The sequence below is a fragment of the Tursiops truncatus genome, chromosome 1, assembly GCF_011762595.2.
Source record: "Tursiops truncatus isolate mTurTru1 chromosome 1, mTurTru1.mat.Y, whole genome shotgun sequence".
In the NCBI taxonomy this organism is placed as follows: Eukaryota; Metazoa; Chordata; class Mammalia; order Artiodactyla; family Delphinidae; genus Tursiops; species Tursiops truncatus.
In genome coordinates, this window is record NC_047034.1 from 3,716,313 (window position 1) to 3,738,855 (window position 22,543).

General features: G+C 39.0%; 1 protein-coding gene across 5 annotated transcripts in view; it reads right to left on the reverse strand.

Annotated features, from left to right (window-relative positions):
- The window catches only part of PTPRC (protein tyrosine phosphatase receptor type C), a 123,652-nt gene that overhangs the window by 48,332 nt on the left and 52,777 nt on the right, over positions 1-22,543 (reverse strand). Inside the window, exons 3-10 of one of the 5 annotated variants that reach the window (XM_033848726.2) lie at positions 20,299-20,325; positions 16,753-16,950; positions 10,870-11,013; positions 10,039-10,086; positions 8,808-8,837; positions 6,921-7,124; positions 5,600-5,728; positions 4,332-4,475 (exon numbers count right to left, since the gene is read on the reverse strand). In XM_033848726.2, the coding sequence (XP_033704617.1) occupies positions 4,332-4,475; positions 5,600-5,728; positions 6,921-7,124; positions 8,808-8,837; positions 10,039-10,086; positions 10,870-11,013; positions 16,753-16,950; positions 20,299-20,325 (924 nt within the window). Of the gene's footprint in view, positions 1-4,331; positions 4,476-5,599; positions 5,729-6,920; positions 7,128-8,807; positions 8,838-10,038; positions 10,087-10,869; positions 11,014-16,752; positions 16,951-20,298; positions 20,326-22,543 lie in introns of all 5 variants that reach the window. The other 4 variants (XM_033848691.2, XM_033848752.2, XM_033848851.2 and 1 more) reach the window with 4 other exon arrangements.

Here is a 22,543-nt window from a genome sequence, read left to right on the forward strand (position 1 = left end):
ATTGGACCTCATCAAAATTAAAAACTTATAAGCTTCAAAAGCTATCAACAAATTAAAATGACAACCCAGAGAACTGGAGAAGATATTTGCAAGTCATATATGTGAATTGTGTCTAGAATATATAAAGAACTGTTACAACTCAGTGAAAAATCACCCAACTTTTAAGAATGGGCAAATAGTGATAAAAGATATACAAATGGCAAATAAACAGCTGAAGCTATGCTCAAGATCATTAGTCATTAATTCAAATCACAATGAGATACCACTTCACACCCACTGGAATGGCTAAAATAAAAAAGACAATAAGTGTTGGTGAAGACGTGAAGAAATAAGAACACATACGTTGTTGGTGGGAATGTAAAATGATGCAGCTACTTTGGAAAACTGATTGGCAGTTCTTCAAAATGCAAAACATAAAGTTGCCATATAACCCCCAAATTCCAATCCTAGATATAAACACAAGAGAAACGAAGACATATATCTACACAAAACTTGTACACAAATGTTCATAGCAGCATTATCCATAATAGTCAAAAAGTGGAAACAGCTTCAATGTCACTCAACTGATAAAGGGACAAACAAAACAAGGTACATTCATAAAACGGAATATTATTAGACAATAAAAAAACGGAAGTATTGATACGTTACAACATGGATGCACCCTGAAAACAGTACACCAAGTGAAAGAAGCCAGACACAAAAGACAACATATTTTATGAAATGTCCAGATTAGGCAAATCCATCAAAGCAGAAAGTAAATTGATAATTGCCTAGATATGGGAGCCAGAGGGAAATGGGGAGTGACTTTTAAAATATACCAGCTTTTTGCTGTTGCTTGTTTTTTTGTAGGTTTTATTTTATTTTATTTTTTTTGGTGTGAAGAAAATGTTTTAAAGTTGATTCAGATGATGATTTACAACTCTAAATATATTAAAAACCACTGACTTCTATACTTTACATGGGTGAATCATACAGTAGGTGAACGAACAAAAGTTTGTGGGTTTGTTTTTTTTAAGAATGTGGCTTCTTTGGCAATGGTCTTGAAAAATTTCCCCTGTTGCCTGAATAAAATGACATGTAAAATGGTTAAATTGCTATTTTCAAAGGCTGCAGGATTCCTGCATTACTGGAACAAACTCAATAATGGTGGGTTTTTTTAAGACCTTACTTTTTTACAGCATTTTTGAATTCACAGCAAAATTGAGGAGAAGGCACAGAGATATGCACAGCATCCCCTCTTACCAACATCCTCCACTTGAGTGGTACTTATGTTACAATTTATGAACCTACACTGACACGTCATTATCACCTGAGTCCATAGTTTACATTAGGGTTCACTCGATGTTGTACATTCGATGGATTTGGACTAATATATTACATGACATGTATCCATTATTATGGTATCATACAGAGTACTTTCACTGACCTAAAATCCTCTGTGTTCTGCCTATTTATCCTTCCCTCCCTCCCTTACAACTCCTGGCAACCACTGATCTCTTTATTGTCTCCACAGTTTTGCCTTTTCCAGAATATCATATAGTGAAACCATATGGTATGTAGCCTTTTCAGACTGGCTTTGTTCACTTAGTGATGTGCATTTAAGGTTCCTCTATGTCTTTATAGCTCATTTCTTTTTAGTGCTAAATAATATTCCATTGTCTGGATGGACCACAGTTTATTTACCATTCACCTCCTGAAGTACATCTTGGTTGCTTCCAAGTTTGGGCAATGATGAATAAAGCTGCTATAAACATCCATGTGCAGGTTTTTATGTGGTCATGAGTTTTCATCTCCTTTGAGTAAATACCAAGGAGTGTGATGGTTGGATTGCATTGTAAGATGATGTTTAGTTTTATAGAAACCCTCAAAATCTCTTCCAAAGTGACTGTACCATTTTGCATTCCTACCATCAATGAATGAGAATTCCTGTTGCCCCCCATCCTTGCCGACATTTGGTATTGTCAGTGTTCTAGATTCTGCCCATTCTAAAGGTGTGCAGTGATATCTCATTGTTATTTTAATTTCCCCAATTACATGTGACGTGGAGCATCTTCTCATAGGCTTATTTGCCATCCATAGAACTTCTTCTGTAATTACATATTTTATAATGTACTAAGGATCCACTTTGCTAACAGTTCATTTACTATTTACTATCTATGTTCATAGGAGAGACTGGCCTATAGTTGCCTCAGCTCTGCCCAAGTTTGGTATCCACATAACAGTAACCCTAGTTTATCCCCCACCCTAACAATAATCAAAATTAGTAGATAGATTTCCATGATTTCTACACTGTGGAACACTTTGAATAGGATAGGAACTAACTGTAAACTTACCTTTCTGGTTTTTCTTTTTTAAAGGGCAGGTGAGGTAAGCAGACAATGAGTGTGAAGAGATTAGAGAGGTATTAGACTATTATTTTATATACAACTCCAATTTTCTAATTCTTCCCAGGCAAATGTCCATAATTCCTATGTTCTAGAAAATTATCCATTTTATCTAACTTTTCATATTGGGGGGCAAGTTTCTTTATAATCTGTAAAATTTCTACTGTATTTTTAATTTCCTTTTTATAATGCATGGGGGAAGGTTGTTTTGCTAGAGGTCTAACTATTGTATTATTCTTTTCAAAACCAAGCCTTTAAATTGGTTAGTAAATTCCTGCAATTTTTGTTTGTTCCTTCTTTCAATAATCTGTACTCTAAACTTTGTTATTTTCTGCTTCCTCTGCTTTTGTTTTCTGGTTCTTTTCCAAGCACTCTCCAATGATTTTCATTCAATAGAGAGCAAAGTGATAAAAGTTCCCATAGGGCTTCCCTGGTGGCGCAGTGGTTGAGAGTCCGCCTGCCGATGCAGGGGACACGGGTTCGTGCCCCGGTCCGGGAAGATACCACATGTCACGGAGCGGCTGGGACCATGAGCCATGGCCGCTGAGCCTGCGCTTCCGGAGCCTGTTGCTCCGCAATGCGAGAGGCCACAGCAGTGGGAGGCCCGTGTACCACACACACACACACACACACAAAAAAGTTTCCGTAAAATGTCACTTGATGTTACTTAAGGCTACAAATTCCTCCCCGCAAATATGTCTTTACTTTACTCAAGTCTGAATATCTTTGTTCCCAAAGGTAAATTTAAGCCATCTATATTTAGTGACTTTTGATACTTTGACATGTTTCTGCTATTTTACCTATTGTTTCCTACTTAGTAGTCTCTCTCTCCCTCCCTTCCTGCCACGTTTTTCTTCTTCCTTCCCTTCCCCCTCCCCCTTTTCTTCTTCTTCTCCTTCTCCCTCTCTCCCTCTCTCTCTCTCACAATCTCTCTCCCTCTTCTTCCTCCTTCTTTTCCTTTCTTTCTCCTTTTCCTCCTTTAACATGAAGAATTTTTTTTTATTCCATAACTTCCTTCTACTGCTGATAGGAAAAGCCATCTATTTATCTGTCTTTCACGTTTTTAGTGGTTACTCAGAAGTTGTCTTATGCACAATTAACATAGTTTCCTAGCAGATTCTAAATTTAACTGGAATGTCTTTACTTCTACTACAGCGGTCCCCAGCCTTTTGGAACCAGAGACAAGTTTCGTGGGAGACAATTTTTCCACGGACTGGGGTTGGGGGGTTGGTTCAGGCGGTGATGGGAGCGATGGGGAGAGGCAGATGCAGCTTCACTTGCTCACCGGATGCTCACCTTCTGCTGTGCAGCCTGGTTCCTAACAGGCCGAGGACCAGTACCCGGGGGTTGGGGACCCCTGTTCCACTAAATACAACTGAAATGTTAGCACTTTTCACTTCCTTCTCCCCTCCATCTTCCAAATGCTATTACTTTCCAGAATTTTACTTTCCAGTTGTTATTAGTTATGATAGTCTGGTTATTATTTATATTGCTGACATTTTAGTAATAACAATTGTTATTTTGCCATCAACACTTAGCTTTACCATTGCGTTTTATTAGCTTCTTAAAGTGAGCTTCTGTGCTCATTTTACTCCTATCAGCGGCAGGATTTGATAGAGGGGGCAAAAGATGCAGGACACACCAAGAAGAGAATGCTGCTACAGGAAGAAAGGGGAAATAAAATGGAAAACACGTGAACAAGCATTTCACTTACCTCACAGTTTTGTTTCCACCCCGACCTCACAACAGCCTGCAGTTTGCAAAAAACTTGATGAAGGGTTGGATTCGCTGTCATTTATTTCTAAATTCTTACTTTAAAACGGACACAAAGCCAATTTCTGAAACCCTTTCTCCAAATCCATAACATCTTTTTCTGTGATTCTCAACGAATCATAAGAATATAAAAAGGAAAGAAATTTAACATATAAATGTAAGTGATATACTCACCTCCAAAATCTGTTTTAATAGTTGTATTTTGGCTAGTAAGAAACTGGTTATTATAAGATACTTCTGAACTACAAGTATAATTAGTTTGGGGCTGAAGGTTGAACGTTTCAAATCTGCCACTTTCATTATATGGAGAAAGGCCATCTAAAAGAAATAAGTATTGCATATGAGTATATGAATACAATATATCACACTTAAATTTCATTTCAGTTTTATATCTATAATTAATATCTATTAGATTGAAAACCTATGCAAATGGTCAAAACAATAAGTAAAAGGACCTGCTATCAGCTATAATGCTGCATGATTTTGCTACACTCAATTTTAAAGAAAACATTAAGACGTAGAACTGAATTTGAGAGTGTCTCTAATTTAGCTGATAAAATGAGGCCTTAGTTCATTGTTCTCTGTTCAGAAATTGAGATTGCACTTGACATAGCCTTTACCTCAAAGATATCTTGTTTAATCATCAGTCTGTCATATGTTTGTCCTTGCTTTCCTCACCCTGCTCGTGTCCGAGCTGAGCACCTTCCCCGTAACATGATGATTATAAGCAGTATCATACTCCATCCTTCGTGTGAGAGTCTGTGTGTCTTTGTTTGTCTGTCTTGCCAAATATGGCCTAGCAGATAGCTTTATGCCAAGGGGGGAGATTTCATCCCAATAAATTCAAATGAAAATAAATTAAAAGTTATTAAATCATTAAAAAGAAATGTTATCTCAATTATTCCCCCTTCCCTGAACTCAAATTCATATTCCTAGAAGCACTTACTATTCTTTCTCTACTTTCATTTTATCTAAGTCTTCTTGTAGTTGTTTATAAATGTTGTTGATGGAGGGCTGACAAAGAAAACTCTTGGAATCACGTGAAATTGTGGTTGTTTTCCCTTTCATTCTAAGAGTATGTGTACCATAATTTTTCATAACTCTCTTCTCTGATAATATTTTCAACAATACCTCGTGTATAGCAGTTGCCATGAAAATTCTTATGAATTAACTGATATTGCTATTTCAAACATTATTTTTCAGGTGGAGTGTTTGTCTATTTTGTGAATTTGAGTTGTATAGAGAATACAATGATTTGATTCCAAACATATCATGGACTATGCGTGTGTGTGTGAGAGAGAGAGAGAGAGAAAGAGAGAGAGTGAAAAAGAGAGAATGGAAGAAGGAAGGAAGGAAGAAGAAAGGAAGGAAGGATTAGAGAATATCTAGAAAAACATCCCACTATAGGAAAAAAACTCCTCTGATCAATGTTAAATTCTTACCACATTTAAATTTATATGTTATATTCTTTTTATCACAAGTAACATTTTTACTGATTTCCCAACGTAAACAAAGAGAAGTATTTGCCTTTTCAGGTTCTACACACTCATTCAGCTGAAAATGTTTACGATCTGTTAAGAAAAAGATACAAAAATAGATGATTAATATTTCATAATGTGTGCCTTATGCTCAATTACAGTCATTGAAATTATATTCATGATACAGAATCTGGCAAGAATTTAGATTACTTTTGAAAAAAGTCTAATAACTCTCAGGGTGTTGAATTTCTTGATTCTTTAGCTTATTCTTTTTTTAACATCACACATATTGGTAGCATTTCACTTAGAATTTATGCTACTTTAAAAAAATGGAACCCAAGGAAACATCTAGATAAAATTGCATTTTTTGCACATTTTAAAAGATACTCCATTTTGTTTTCTTATTTGTATCTTCAATTTTTCATTTACTCTTTGATTTTTTTCATTGCATGATCATTACACAGAGCATGGGGGCTTCACTCTGGGCAATGTATTGTTTTAAATTGTCATTTTCTGTTTTTAATTGATCATTTATTCCAGTAACATTTAGAGAAAAATGAATAAGTTAAATGGCATTTTTCAAAAACATCAGATATTTAACCTATTTAAATGTTAATAAGTCAATCAATGATCTTGAATTATTAAAAGATGTGAGAGATTCAACAAACTTACATAGTCCCTGAATCCCTTTTAGAAAATGCATTTTGTGAAGGTAGCTTCTCTGAAGTCAGCTTGGTACCTTAGTCTCCTCTTTCCCAGCAGTAGCTTAGGTACTAAAACCATCTTGATCACCTTAACATGACTATAACGCTCCCCCTTTTTTTTTTTTTTGTTTTGGTGAAAGTACTTTTGTTCTTTCCACAAACATCAAACCTTTGACTTTGTGTTATTCCCCCAAGATATTCTAGACACACTTGTATTTAAAAGGATTTATACACACACACACACACACACACACACACACACACACACACACACACATATAATGACTTGAATTCAGTAGCGGAGAAAAAAGAAGGCTTGTGAATAACCACTCAGTGGGATAAATTAGATCCAATCGACATGAAGCACTCTGTAAAAGAGGTGTAAGGAGGCAGGTAAGGCTTCTCTGAGGTTACCATTTTCACTGGGTCTGGAGAGCAGAAGTCCACACACTGGCCTCCTGCCGCCATCTTTCCCTCAGCCCTGTTCCCCTGCCTACTAACTCCTGTGACCAGTAGGACACATCACACACAAAACTGCAGTGTTGCTGTAAATGCACGAACAGAAATCAACGGATATTTACCTGGTGGTACCCTTAATAAATATTTAAATGGAGGGTAACATGAAGGATGTGTTATATTGATATTCTTCTTTTCACATGCCTTTAGGCCATGGAGAGGCTCTTCAGACTTAAGAGGGTTACGGTTCTCGTCACTAAGTGTTGCATTATATGTTTCACTCTCATCGTTATAAACGTAGTGCACAGAGATAACTGCTGCATATTTGTCTTCTGAAAGAAAATAAAATAGTGAAGCTTATCTTTTATTTTTCAGAATGAATAAACCTCTATTAAATACAAACTCCTTAATGTATATTTTTACAAATATCCAATCTCCAACAAAATAACCCCAGGAACATAAAAAAGAGAAGGGACAGATCAGTGCCTCCATGTTATTCTTTCGTGATTCCCTTTTCATCACTGTCGCATCAAAGACCTCAGCTTGTGAGTTTGTATTTGGATGATAATTGGATTAATGTCTGTCTTCCTAACTGGACTGTAAATTCCATGAGAGAAAAATCCCATCAATTTTGACCATCGCCATAAATCCAGATCCCTGTGTAAAACCTGTCATCAGAAAGGGCTCAAAAATGGTTGAATTACACAGAAATGAACAACGCATCTGACAAATTTCTTCTTCTTGCTCTATCATTTCCCTTGCTTTCTAAAGTGTAGTATTTGATTATCTCTTTCTCTGGATACAGGGAACATTAATTACTTAGGGAGCAGAGGCCTCGTTATTCCTCTACTTGTGTAAAATTATTGATAACAACTCCTCCTAAGCACTTTCTCTGAGTGTCATCTCACACTCTTCCCTTTATTTAAACAGACTCCATTGACTTGTAAAAATATCTTTTCAACACACATTCACTTATTCACTCATTTTTAGTACCAAAAAATTATGAAGGCTTTATTTTGCTTAAGACACTGCCCCAAGCACTAGGAATACAAATGATCCGCTTTTGGAACTATAGAATCTAACGTGCAGACAGGCACAGGCATTAACTACAGAAAACACCAAAATAAGATGATGCACAAAATAATACAGGGGTAAAGAGGCAGAGAAGTCTGTTCAGATTGCAGGACCAGGAGGGGTCCTCCAGAGAGGTGAGTCAGTTTGCATTTAAAATATGAGCAGGACATAGAAAAATTGATGGGGGAGGGAGGTGGCGGATGAGGTTGCATTCCAAGTGTAGAGGAAGAAGAACAGGGGTGAACACAGGGGCAGGAAGAAACATGTTTTAAGAAACTGAGCACTTCCACGTTACTTAAGTGAAAAGTGTAAGGAGGCAACAGTGCAAGAAGAACCTGGTCATCCGGATCATATTCATTAATCAAACATACAAAGGCTGGTGTCTGCACTAAATATACGGAGAGCCACTGAAGGTCGGGATTCCAGTGGTGAGATTTAGAAACACGTGGAGGGATGAGCCCTGGCCACGAAGAAGGACTCTGCTTCCACTTAGAACAGAGGAAGAAAATGGGAAAAGGATGGATACAAACTGTTCTCAAGCATCTGCTTTGAGCCTAACCCTGGCGAGACAGAGAGACTTTTTCTTCTTGGTGAGCCCTGAAGGTATTATTCACATTTCATATTTATCATTACACAGAATCCTCTCCCAACTGCTAAACAACCTTGCTATCATCCCACTTTACAAATACGCAAACTGAAGTTAAGTGGCACCACCAAGGTTGTTTTGCTAGTAATTATCAATCGTAATCCTCAAAACTAGGTCTGACTGTGACATCAAAGCTTCTTGCCCTGAAGGACCCTGGCTCTTAATAGTTGGCGCTAATGGTTGGTGAGAAATTAGAGCCAATGAGTTTAGCCTGCTGGGGGGTCTTGAAAGCTTGTACTAAAGAAGGAAATCATTAAAGTGATATATGTTGCCTCTAGGTAGACAAACTTACCACATGATGGCTTATGTGTAGTATTAGGATCTGTAATAGAAAAAAAAGAAAATGCAAATTATTAAAATTGCATTTTAGAGTATCTCTGCTCTAGTCATTCTGAGGAAGGGTGGTTTACAATGTTTCGTCTTCATAAATTATAGAATCTACCGAGTTAGGTTTAACAGATAATGCAGAGTTTGCAGTGCCTGTTCTCATGTTTGGATCTCAAAACTTCAAAGGTTGTAAACCAACAAGCTAGTTCTATAAAACGTTTTCATAAATTCACCCAATAAACACAACTGTGATAATACAATATTAAGACTTTGGGGCACACATCTGATTATGTAATGGTGATGTGGTTGACTATTTACGCAGCCAGAAATATTTTAAAAGTCTTCCTCCCCTTGATTAATCTCAAAATAGGTTTATATAATTATAATCCCTAGAAAGTTCAGTTTACTCCTTTGTTTATTAAAAAAAAATCAGAAAATAGGCAAGGGCTGCTTCATTGTCTGGTTTAACTTTTGTAAGCTCTTTGCCCATATACTAAATCCAGGGTAACACATCGTTCCGTCCACCAACTGAGAACTATCTTGTGTGAGCATATGTATTTAACTGAAGAATTGGATGGAAATGGGGTTTGTGGAAGCTAATAGATCTCTGCTAATCTGGTCTTTGAGATGGAGAACTTGCAGGGAGAATAGTGTCCTGGCGGGCTCTGAATGGCTGACCCATTGCAGACTCTACCGCCTCCTGGACTTTCGTTCCCTGCATGGAGCCCCCCACCTCCATCTCCACATCCCACGTGTGTGTCTGGGGCTCTGCGATCACTCCTCTGCCACTGACCTCTTGGAACAGAGAGCTCCACTGAGAGAATTGTTCTTTTTCATACCAACACCGAAACCCACTCTTAGAAATCCTAGTATAGCTGGTCATTTCTACGAGTTTTCATAGAGTACACAACTCTTGGGGGATGCTACGACAATGATGTAAGAGGTTATCACAGTAACACCGGCCCTGATCTCATCGGCTGTTGCACTGCGGAAACTGATCTGTGTTTTGGACCAACTGCCCTTCCACAGCCCTCAGGATTAGAACACTCAATTGAACTTCTCGAAGAAAGAGCCCAGGGTGGAGTCAACGGAAGACCCTTCAATGAGCATGTCCAAAGCACATGGTGGTGGTGTGACTGCATGACTGGGGGTCAGGTTGTCACCTGTTGTTGTGAGATCAGTTGTAGAGATAATACCTTTTGCAGAGGTCGGATAGGATGGTGTAGTGGACGCATTGAACTTATCTGCAAGGAAATGAACAGAGGGTCACGGTTAATGAGTTTGTCATATCGAGGGTCGAGGGGAAAACTCTTTAGCAAAGATGATTTCTTAACTGAATCTTTGCTAGAGGCTTCCTCCTCGTTTGAATTGACACTTGCTTGTTTTTAAAATAAGAAAGTGAGTCAAAGATTTGTCTACACGTGGCCGTTTAAGATGACTAAGAGTGCAAACAATTGGAACTAGACATTGTATACGTTGAGAAGAAACTATTCATTCCTTAGTATAATTCTGACGTGTGCAGTCTCCCTCAAACTACCTCTCATCCTGTTACAGCTATCCTTATTTTAATTACTAACAAGGATACCCGTTACCCTTTTGTACTATTCAGTTCATACCAGACTTTTTACATATTCCGTCTTCCTATCAATCCTATGAAATGAGTATTATTATACCCATTTTTACAGAAAGAAAAATTGACACACAGAAACTCTAAGTAACTTGTCCTAAAGTCAACTAGAAAGGTGAAGAGGCTGTATTTGATCTCAGGGCTATAGGACATTAAAGTTTGTTATCTTTCTTCTTCACCATGAACTTTTATAATATAAATAATAAAATTAAATATGCCCATAGAAAGCTTACTGGTAAGGTTTTTTTTTTTTTCTCCTAATTTAGTATCACTGTGTGAAAATTTGTAAAACAGCAAACCCACAGTCATATCTGGTGTGAAATAAAAGAGCCGCATGACAGTTTTCAAGTTTCCATTTCATCATCCAGAACCTAAAACACCTAGAGCATCACGGTCAAACCTGAGGCATTGTCTTGGGTGGTCGAGTTGGAGATGTGTGCAGGTGAGGCAGCGGGACTGCTGTGTGCAGGGCTGAGAGTGGTTACTGGTGGGAAAGTTGTGTCTGCAGGCAAGCTGCTCGGTGCAGTCCTCTCTCCTGGAGCCCCTGTAATCACAAAGGCCATCAGCCTTCCTGCCCTGCAAGGGCAGAGGCCGCACAGCCCACAGAGGCATGTTTATTAATAGAGGCTATTAAGGGCTTCCCTAGTGGTGCAGGGGTTAAGAACCTGCCTGCCAAGGCAGGGGGCACGGGTTTGAACCCTGGTCCAGGAAGATCCCACATGCCACGGAGCAACGAAGCCCATGCACCACAACTACTGAGCCTGCACTCTAGAGCCCACGACCTACAACTACTGAGCCCACATGCCACAACTACTGAAGCCCATGCACCACAACTACTGAGCCTGTGCTCTAGAGCCTGTGAGCCACAACTACTGAGGCCACATGCCACAACAACTGAGCCCACGTGCCACAACTACTGAGCCCACGTGCCACAACTACTGAAGCCCACGCACCTAGAGCCTGAGCTCCGCAACAGGAGAAGCCACTGCAATGAGAAGCCCACGCACCGCAACGAAGTGTAGCCCCCCGTTCGCTAGCAACTAGAGAAAGCCCGCGCTCAGCAACGAAGACCCAAGGTAGCCAAAAATAAATTTAAAAAAAAATCACTTTAGAAGCTAAGGCCGGGCAGTAAACACTCAAGCACTCCTGCTACCTCATAACCTACGCGTCTACAAAATGGGATGAAAAATAACACGGCTTATGGGAGAGATGAGTTTAAAGGCAGACACCTCAGAACCTATGCAGCTTTGGCATCACAGCACACATTTTAAAAGTATCTGGGACCTCGGGAGAAAGCCTGGACTGCCCAGGGAGGCCAAGCCTCCTGGCGGGGGGCTGCCTTAAGCAATACTGAAAATGCACAGAGTGGGTGCCGCTGGCTGGCGCAGGGACCACAGAGATGGACGTGAGCTCTGAGGGCAAAAGGCTGCTGCGGTGAGGTTACCACAAGAGGAACTGTCGCCCGCCCCTGCCAAGTGCCGTGGGTGAGGTGCACCTCTCTGGAGGGATCCCTGGGTGCAGGTGCTTCCTTCCGATTTTCTGAAAATAGAGCTGAAGGGGATCCCGCCTGTGCAGTTGCTGAACTGGGGGATTGTTTTCCTTCCAGCTGAAGGTCACCATACTACCTTCACTATGAAAGCTCCCCTTGCCAGGAAAAAGCAAACTGGTTCAGAGCCCAGGGACTTCCCATTATATTGACAGCATCCCCTTCGTTTCCAATTACAGATGAGCTAGTGGGTATAGAATCAAGGGTTGTCGCCGATAAAAGCCCACACTGTATTCGGTTAGGACTTTTCATGGTCAAGGTTCAAAGCGCCCACCGCATGTCACATCTTTCCTCCCACGCACAGACACCACACCCAGAATCACAGCACAAGGGAGCAACATGTATTCACTGGGTGCCAACTAGACGCCTAGCACTATGCTAGTGGTCCTGGCAGAAGCAAAAGAAATAGGGCTAGCTCCTAGTTGAGCTTTGTGTGGTTATTTCACTGTCACGATCCCTGGGGTCACCGGTTCAAGGGTATGAGGTGGGTCCTGCATCTGCAGTCAGATGCTCAGTGTTTCAGCCGAGTGACACACGCATGCGCATCCCCCAGATGGCTCTGACGTGAGCCCTCAGGCACCCTCCAGTCACACACATCCATGCCACTAGGACCGAACATGCATCTGCTAAATTTTCAGTTTGGGTTCTCAGCTCAGTCTTCAAATACCACTGAACCCCAAATTTAGCTAAACTGCGGAACAGGACGAATAGCTTAAACATCAGTTCTTCAGGTCGGGCTCCTCAGTGGAAGCCTCCCACAGAACCAGGAGAAGAGGAGAAGATGCATTTTTTTAATCATTTGAAAAAAAATGGTAGGCACACAACTGGCCCTCTGCAAATTTTGAAATCAGCTAGGCTTGGCTTTAGCCTTCCTCCACACTTTTTTCTACTCCTCGCTTCACTAGTTCATTCTCTCTGCCCCTCCCCAAGGTCCCTGGTCCTCATGCCATTCTGAGGTCTCCCACCCTCACCCTCTGCACATCCCTGACCTTCCCTCTTCATAGGAAAACTATGTTCCCTGGTTTAGTAATCTCAGCGATGGCTTAGGAATGGCAATTACAATTTGAATGAGGTTAATTAATCCTAATAGATGTTTAATTAGTGGAATTAACCCCTGGGAGAGGAAGAAGTCCTTGATGGGGCAAAGCAGACTAAATTGTGTGACGACCAGCCTCCCAGGTCAACCCTCCTTAGCTTTTTCCCACATCCTTCCCATCCACAACTTCTGTGGATTTGCTAAAAGCTCCAGATCTTTTTACTGCTGTTCCCATGGCAGCCAGAGTGAGTGAAATGGGGCAGGGAGACAAGGGCAGCTCTTTCCCCAGCTGTTTACGCTTCCTGGATTGCCTGTCATGATTTTGATGCCGAAGGAGCAGTTTTAATACTTCAAAATAATAATTATTCTATCTGATACACTTGGCTTCCTCGTTGGAGCCATACTTAAAGCAAGGCCACTTCCCTGCCAGGCTCCCCATTCATATCTTTAATTTTCAGGCACTCAGGTCACTAAGTGTATACATGTGGCTGTGTGCATTTGCAACCTGAGAAACATGCTTGTTTTTTAGGATAAAAAGGGGCACCGTGAACTGATTACACATGAGTTTTGGAAAGATCAGGGAGAGGATATTTTGCAGTTTTTATAAATAGAGATGCTGAACTGAAAGAATCTTGATGTTTGAATGGAAAATATGAGCATCCATTTTTTTTTCATTCTTTTAAAACCGATGTATTTGTGGTTATAACTTCTCAGTGCCCTTTATTGATAATGTACACCATCTACTCTTCCCCGTTTTGTTTAGGTAGGAGGTCTTTAAGGAAAGAATCTGTGCATATATTCTTTATTACTAGCAAGAAGTTTTCACTACAGAATTATACTTACCTAAAATATAAACAAACATATAAAGCCCTGACTAACCCCCTGAACAGGTCTTTCCTGTATTCTCGTAATTCTCATTCTTTATCAATTCATCACTATTACAAGGACTTTTGTTAGGTGCCCTCTTGGAATAGGGGTGACTATGAAAGTTTGAAATTCCAAATCCATCCACCAGCAAATGCTACACGTGGAACAGTGGTTAGAGTCCCTCACTCCGTACTTAGACGGTGTTCATGTGCTCTTTGTATTGGCACAAGTCTGAAGGAGCCACAAACTGGACTTGACATTCCTGCCCAGAGCTGGGGTGAGTACAGAGAGGCACCCGTGGGTCTGCGGGAGACGGCAGGTGAGGCGTCTGGGCTGGTTAAACTCTAAGGTAGGAAAGCGAGATCATTGTATCAATATCTCCCCATGGCAGGCGAAAATTTTAAATACCAGGAAGTTATAAGGAGCAAACTGTTATTATAGTTTACCAAACTGTGAAATGGCCCAGCCTGTTCAAGTGCAAGTCTGCTCGTCTTTAAGTTCACCTGCCAGAAGCACCCGCGTGCTCGTTTACACATCTCGGAGCCTGTCTGGGTTGATGCAGCCATAGGTGGCTCATGTTTCCAGGTGGCTTTTGTGACTTTCGGGTCACTATGAGCTTTTGGAATGCTCCATCAACTCCACAACTGAAAGTGAGGACATTTCTTTGTAGGCAGAACAAGCAAAGAATGCCCCAATATACAAGAATCTCTTACACGAGGAAAAGACCAGAAAAATGTGCGAGAGATGTGAGAGACAATGGCCAAATAGTATATGCAAGGATGCTCATTATTATGAAAAAAAGTTTAATGTAAATCAAAGCATAAATCAAAATGAAAAGTGTTTATCATACTGACAGAGTTTTAAAAGATTGATAATAGCTAGTATCAGAAGTGATATGAGGAAACACACTCACAGAATTATATGCTGAGAGTCTGGAAGATAGACAACTTTTTAAGGAACAGTGTTTGGGGAGAGTGTATTTTCATTGTGTGTGTGTGTGTGTGTGTGTGTGTGTGTGTGTGTGTGTGTAATGCTTCTATAATGCTGTTTTGCAACATGCATACATTAATTTTATAGAGATAATATTACAAAATTAAATTTAGTGTTATGCATGTGAATGCTTATTGTAATAATTTTTTAATTTTTGAAATGGTGTATATTATACTGTTACAAAAATGGATTGAGGCATAGTTTTCACCTTCATATATTAGTAAGCAAGAAAAATTTGATTACATTCCATTCCACAGTACAAATCAATCATAAACATAAAATAAATAACACCTATAGGTTTTAGCCCAGTAGAGAATTGAAATATCACCAAGATTATTTTCCAGAAAAGAAAATGTGTTGTATTGTTTGAAAGCATAAGAAATTTTCCAAGCTAATTTTATCACTAGTATTACTGAGCCAGAGCAAGTTAGTATTTTTAAATAATTCATCCATATGTCCAATCTATTTCATTTTAAACCTTTTTTTCTCGCACTTTGCTTCATATGTAAATCTCTGGCTTTAACATTTTCAGGGGAAAAAATTTGGGAAATAAAAAGGTAGGAACGTTGTATGTGTGTATTTGTGCATGTGAGGTGAAATGTGGAAGCTTTGAAATAGAAAACTCTGTGTGATGTTATTCAGTCAATAAAAAAGTTTAGCATGAAAAGTTCTACGTAGCCATCAGTTCCCTCATCCTCACATTCCTTTTGTTAAAAGGAATTCCAACACTTGCAATGTTTAGATAGGTCCCAGCCACCTCCGCTGCCCTATGGTAGGAGGGAAAATGGGATAAAGATTAAATATAAATTACTGTAATTGATATAAAAGGCACTGAACATTTATTCAACCACTTACCACAGCCAATAAACTTCATCCGGATGGTACTCAAAACACTGCGTGTACCCATCACCCAGGAATGTGATGGTGTTACCCGTGCTTGTGTTTCAAGCTAAAATTGATGACCTTATTGAACAAATATCTTAGTCTTTTTAAACAGAACATGTCTATCAACCAGTTTGCCTCAGAAAGTGGCACACAGCACATTATTTAGGAAAAGGCAGGAACCAATCTCAGGATGGTCAGTTTATGTACCAGATACACTTGAGGATCTAACATTAAACAGAGAATGAGTGGATCAATGGTGTCCCTGGATTCTAGGAGCATCAGAGGTTTTCCCCAGCAGAAATACCTCCCATGTCACTCTGATATTTTGCTATGAACAGGACCACGTCATCTTAAATTCTACCATTGGGACTCACAACCCTAATTAAATACTTTTTTTAAAAAAAAAAACAGTGCAAATATCCCTGGAAGAAATCCAAATAGCAAAGCTGAATTATTAATCCTCAGTGTGTTTTTTTTAAAAAAAATAATAAATTGTCTGTCTCCAATCATTTTCTGCTATTGAGGATCTGGGATTGAACCAAGAAAATTTCTACTTTGGGGTAAGAGCCTGGGAGTGTGAGACCAAAAAAGACCTGAAAGAGGACATTCTGACCTCCCCGGGGCTACAGAAAACTTAGGTGAGCAGGAACCAGGAAAATGATGCAGCACGTGGGGATCAGAGGACACCGAGAACCGCCTCTGTCCCCCGTCAACACACCCTGATTTTACTTAGGGGGACTTCCCTCCCTCCCCGTCTCCCTAACAACAGGCTTCATTACTTACGCCAGCCAATATTTCATGAACACCTAGATGTTCTACGTTTTACACACTTTAGTAAAATCTCACACGTAGAAACTGAACATAATTTAAACTGTTCTGATAACTTTAAAATTTAAAAAGTAAAAACAAAGAGAGACAAGTTTTTCCCTAATCCCGTCTCAGTTAAGGTCGCTGCCAACCTGTCACAGCAAGAGAACTATCATTATCCCAAGAGTTCAGGGATGCTTCCATGGTGGTACTTTCTGGGCTAGGAGGAGGCGTGGTCTCTGAGGAGTCATTTCCTCGTTCAGAGATGCTTGCGAGTGAGAATGCAGTGGTGTGAGCAGGTAAGGGATCACCTGCAGGCAGAGTAGAGGGCTCTTCTGTTGTGTTCATTCCTGTCACATTCATGGGAGATGGAGGGGGGAGAAAATAAACATGTGAGTCACACCCTGAATCATATCATCTGAGCCGGCTAACTCCCCAGCCCATTACCGCATGTACATAAATATACTTACCTATACGTGTATATACACACACACACACACCATACAGATATGAGTTATGGTGTGTGTGTGTATATGGGGTGTGTGTATATTTGACAATGCGTACACATGTATGCACATGCATATGTACAAATATAGATGCATCCAGAGGGACAGATGGAATATATAGACTTAGACAGAAAGCAAGCTGCAGAACAGGGGCTAAAGGTGAAAATGGGGAAATGAGGTGAAAGCAGCTATTCCCTGCACTCTTCTCACTTCACTGGTGGATTCTCAACTGTCCAAAGCAACTGGGTTCAGAAGGATGAAACATCAGGCGTAAAGAGGATTAAAAGAAATTGTGGAAACCTGATCAACGAAGAAAAGAATAAAGGAAGATAAAGTTGGAAGGGGATTATTAGGAGGGCTAGGCATTCCAGGAGAAGAAAATGAAAGACAAGAGTTCTAGACGCACACACTGTTTTTTTTCCCTTAATCAATCAAATTCAAACAAAGCAAAGACCAAGCAAAAGACTGGAAAACAAAATTCACAAACAAGTATACAGATGACCCAAGTCTACAAAAATGTTTTTTTCATGATAACCAAAGAAACACAATTTGAGATACTGATATAACTTTTCCCCCAGTTTCAGTTCACTTCAGGAAAAAGAAAACTGTGGCAAGAGAAAAGAAAACTGTAGCGAGGGCGTGGTGAAGTCGGTCTGTGCACAGCTGAGATGAGCACACAAATGGAAAAACGTGCCTGCAGAGCAAATGAGCACCGTGTACTAAAGGCCTTTACATTTGTGTGCTCTCTTATTCAGAAAGTGGATTTCTTTATCTCGAAGAATGCTGAAGTACACCAGTTTAAAAAAAGAAACATGTTGTGCTCTCTGAATATTAGGATTATAGAGGTGCATTTTTTTCTGAATTTTCTGTTTAACATGTGTTTACTTCTATGAATAGCAAATTTTGTTTTGCAATATCTAATTAATAAAAAATTGAGTTATATCACACAAGCATTTTAATGAACTCAGTTCAATAAGATTGGACAAGCGAGAATAGCACAAATATGGGAAAAGGGAGAGAATGGGGGGCGAATCAGAAAAGGAGCAGAAGTGCTAAGAAGGGCAGAACTAAGAACGGAAATGCAAGATCACTGAGTAGAGAATTAAGAAATGGAAACAGAAACGACACAAGGAAGTCCCAGCTTTATTCATTAATGTTGAAGGTGATGTGAAATCCATTTTTACTAAGTACCCGTAAAACCCATCTGAGCTGCATGGAATTGCCTCAACGTCAGTGTACACGAAAGATCACAGAACTATTCTATGATTACAGAAATCCAAAGAGATAGGACAGCTGTTATATGTGTTCTTTTCCAAAGAAAAATTCCAATCCCTAAAATTTCATAGCCTAATAACTCACAAATAAATGTTTTTATTAACAAACTTTTACCCATAATTACATGTCAACATGTTCAACTAAGTAACAAGCAAATGGTGCCTTCCTGTCTTCAGTGTCAAATCCTAAATCTAACTTTAGTGTTTTCTCTCATCGTTACAGTATATACTGAATAAAAGGAGGGGAGGTGGGTTGGTGGGGGAGAGACTGGAGGGAGACAGGGATGGGGAGAGAGACAAGATGGAAGGGTGGGAGGAGCTTAAAATTCTGTCCAATAACATTCATTCACATTCAACATTATAGACGACCAATTATTCGTTTGTTGTTTTCAGGTTAAACTAATTTTAGTGTCAGCGAAGTTCCAATGATCTCATTTGCTTTGAGGAAACTGTTGCAACTTTTTCCCTTTATCACCCCCTCCATGCCTTTGCTAGATTTGAATACCAAAGAGGGAAAATCACTGCAAATATCTCATATAACAGTGCTTTACTGTTCTGAAGAGTAGCATTCCTAAGGATTACTTCTAGTCAAGAGCAAATTCAATTCATGGTATATGAAGAAAGGGTGTTTGGAGAACCACCCTCCACCTAGAAGCCTTAACATCCTTGCAGACATTCTAAAGCTTCATGCACATTCCCTCACTTCATAAATAAGAACTGAATTTAGGATGAGAAAGCATGCTTCAGTTGCCAATTCCACATTGCCCCTGTGCTCCCGCTTTGGAGAGATACTGGTTTCCACTGACCACATTCTCCTAGGCAGTATTTGGGAGAGAACATTCTGATTTGCATTGGGGGCCACTATTTTAACTTACCTGGTTTCACCATTTAGGGGCTTGTTGTGATCGAGTCTGGGCAGAGATCAGGACACTCTCAGTAAGGTGAGGGTCACCTACTGTTTTAAACCTTCAGTCCCCTTTCTACTCCCTCCCATTCCCCTTCTGCAAAAGTAACCTGTTTCTATGGTGGAGATGAATTTACTCTTCTGTAAAAGGTGGAGATGCTGAGTTGCATGTCTTTAGGTGGCATAAACCAATCACAATCTGCTATGCACCAATGACTTTAACATATTTATAAAACCTCTCTGCCATGGTAGAGTTTCTTTAATAATCCACTTCTCAGAATATTTTGAATGTGCCTCATTAGAACTGTGCATTATAATTGTTAAATCAGGGTTATCTTAAGGGCTTTACTTATCTTCTTAATGCATAATGTCAACCATATGATTAATCAGGACATCAATAATATAATTTCAATAACAATATCATTTAAGTGGTGTAATTTATTTTTAACCAGATCTAATTTTTCTTTCTTCTTTGACACTTCATATATATGAAGTTATTGTCAGCATCTTCATTGCTTAAATTTATCTCAGGATTAGGACACTTGTTAAGACAATTCAGTTGTACAATCGAATTTAGAAATGATTATTACAAAATATCTCAATATTGTCAAAACTTTTCTCTTGCAGGAATTTATATAGATATATAAAGTTACGCTTAGAATTCTAATTTCTCATATAGTTCCTTAACTATGAAGTTTTGCAATCTAACTAAAATAAATTGACTTATTTATAGTGGCAAAGTTTAAAAAGAGATTGGAAACCTGCTATGTGATTTACTGTCAGGTGTAAGAAAAGCTATAATTTATACACAATAATATGTCTACAAATAAAAATATGTTCAGGTAGTTATCAAACTTTATATCTTACAAGGAGGAATGTTAAGAACAAGAGAATGTCAAGGACTATTCATGATTATAAAGTTGTCCTTACAAAAACGATTTCCCAAGAAAATAATAGAAAATTCTATCAATGTTAAATATATAAACTTGGCAAGAATAAGTAAAATGTAAATACCTTGAGTGGAAGAAAAGGCTTGTTGCTCTGCAAAAAGGAAAACAAACATCTCTTAGAAAGTTTCAAACTTCATACATACATATGTAAATATAAGTTAGATTTATGTGTATATATATATATATATATATATATATATATATATGTATATACAAACAGCATCCCTATGTTAATTCACATTCACAAAGTGACAATTTTCAGTACATTTTACCCCGGTGAAACCATAGTCCTTCTCTTAATATCATGCTTACAAAGCCCAAGTATGTCAAAACTATGCTATTAGTTTTTGAATTCTCAGGTAAAATAAAAATAATAGAAAAAAAAGAGAGCTTTGGAATTAATTTCAAGTCTGCAAAAGACTTTGAAAAGACTTCTGGAAAAATTTTCCCAAATGCATTCCTTTACTGAGATGATGATTATTGATTGAGTACTTACTATATTCTAGACATTATACCACATTCTAGGATAAAATACGATCGAGTTATAGAAATTCTCTGCCCCCAGTGAGCTTAGTTCAATGTGAGATATAGAACAAAAAAAAGAAAAGAGAGAAAGAAGGAAGGAAGGAGGAAGGAAGGAAGGAAGAGAAAGAAGAAAGAAAGAAAGAAAGAAAGAAGGAAGGAAGGAAGGAAGGAGGAAGGAAGGAAGAGAGACAAAAAGAGAAAGAAGGAAGGAAAGAAAGAAAGAAAGAAAAGAAAAGAAAGAAAGCCATACAGTGTGATGACAGATGAGAAGAAATGTGATACAGAAACAAGTATGAGGATCACCTAATTCAGACTCCCAGGGTTGGTGGCTGGCTAGTGGAGGAGGTGTTAGAGAGGGTTTCGTGGGTACATTTAGTCTGTGACCTAAAGGATTATGGACAGCTACCTTAGTCCTAGAATAAGAAGAAGTTGGGATTTATCTTGCAGGCTTTAGCCATCGGCAAGAGGTGTTAAGGGGAGGTCTAATGGAGAAGCATTTCAATTTTCGATCAGTCTTGTTATGAAATGGAAGATAGATTATCAGAAGGCAAAGCTGGGAACAGGAAAATGAGGAGACTTAAAGAAAAGCATATGAGAAGGATGATGTCCTACGTGAGGAAAATGGTACCCACAACTCAAAAAAAAATGGGATTCATGAAACACTTAGGAAGTAGTCATCAAGGTTTTGTAAAGCTTTGAATGCAAGGAGGAGGAGGAATCATTGGAAAGACACTCAAGTTGGTAACTGAACACCTTAGTGAACTGCAGTAGGGAGACTGTGGATGCTTTCATTGAGTGAAAGAAGAAAGGAAAGCAGGTGGGAGGGGAGCATCTGATACGCCTGAGACTTCTGCGTGAAAACGCTTAGCAGCGCTATCTGTGGAGGTGAGCAGCTCAGGCTATACATCTGGGCTGAGGCTGCAGATCAGCATATGGACAGATATTACAGCTGTGGAGGTGACGATTCCAAGTCATATAAAAGAGGAGCATCCAGGATAGAACCCTAAAGGTTAATGTTGAAGGAGAGCCCAGCAAAGGCGACCTAACATTCCATGCAGTGGAGAGATCGAAGTCAACAAGACTTCAGAGCGAGGGTTGTTTCAAGAAGGAAATGATTGAACTAAGACGAGTACTAACATGGGTCACTGGATTGATCACTAGGGTCTGTGGGAATGTTGGGAAAACCGGCTTTATTGGCGTGATGGGAACTCGATTCCATCCACATCGAGTAAGACGTGGATCCATCCGCCATCTTAGTAAGAGACAATTAAATAAAGAGATCATAAAGTTCTCCCCCAAATGACAGTCAACTCACCTTGTGAAAGGGCGGCAAGCAGCAGATGGAAGTATGGGTGCGTGAGTATTTAAGGTACTTCCTGCCTTGAGATTTTATTTTCTGAGAATAAACTGATCTGAAAAAACTCTCTCCCCTCAGAAGCACCATCAGAGGTATATGACCCAGTATTCGTCAATCACATTTCCTGGCTTATTCCTCAAAATAAAATGTATTTTTGTATTTTATATATGTATATGTAAAATATATATTATATAAATATGTGTAATTAAAATATATTTTTAAAAATATATAAAATACTTTCTTATTATAGTACTCTATGTTTTCTTCCTTTTCTTTAAATTTATTTTATTGAAGTATAGTTGATTCTACTTTTTCTTAACCATTCATACTTAATATTGTTTTAAATTTATATTATTTGCATTTTTGTCCCTCCTCTTTAGTCAGCTTTTATCTTTCTATCCCATAATATAAAATGACTTTTTTAAAG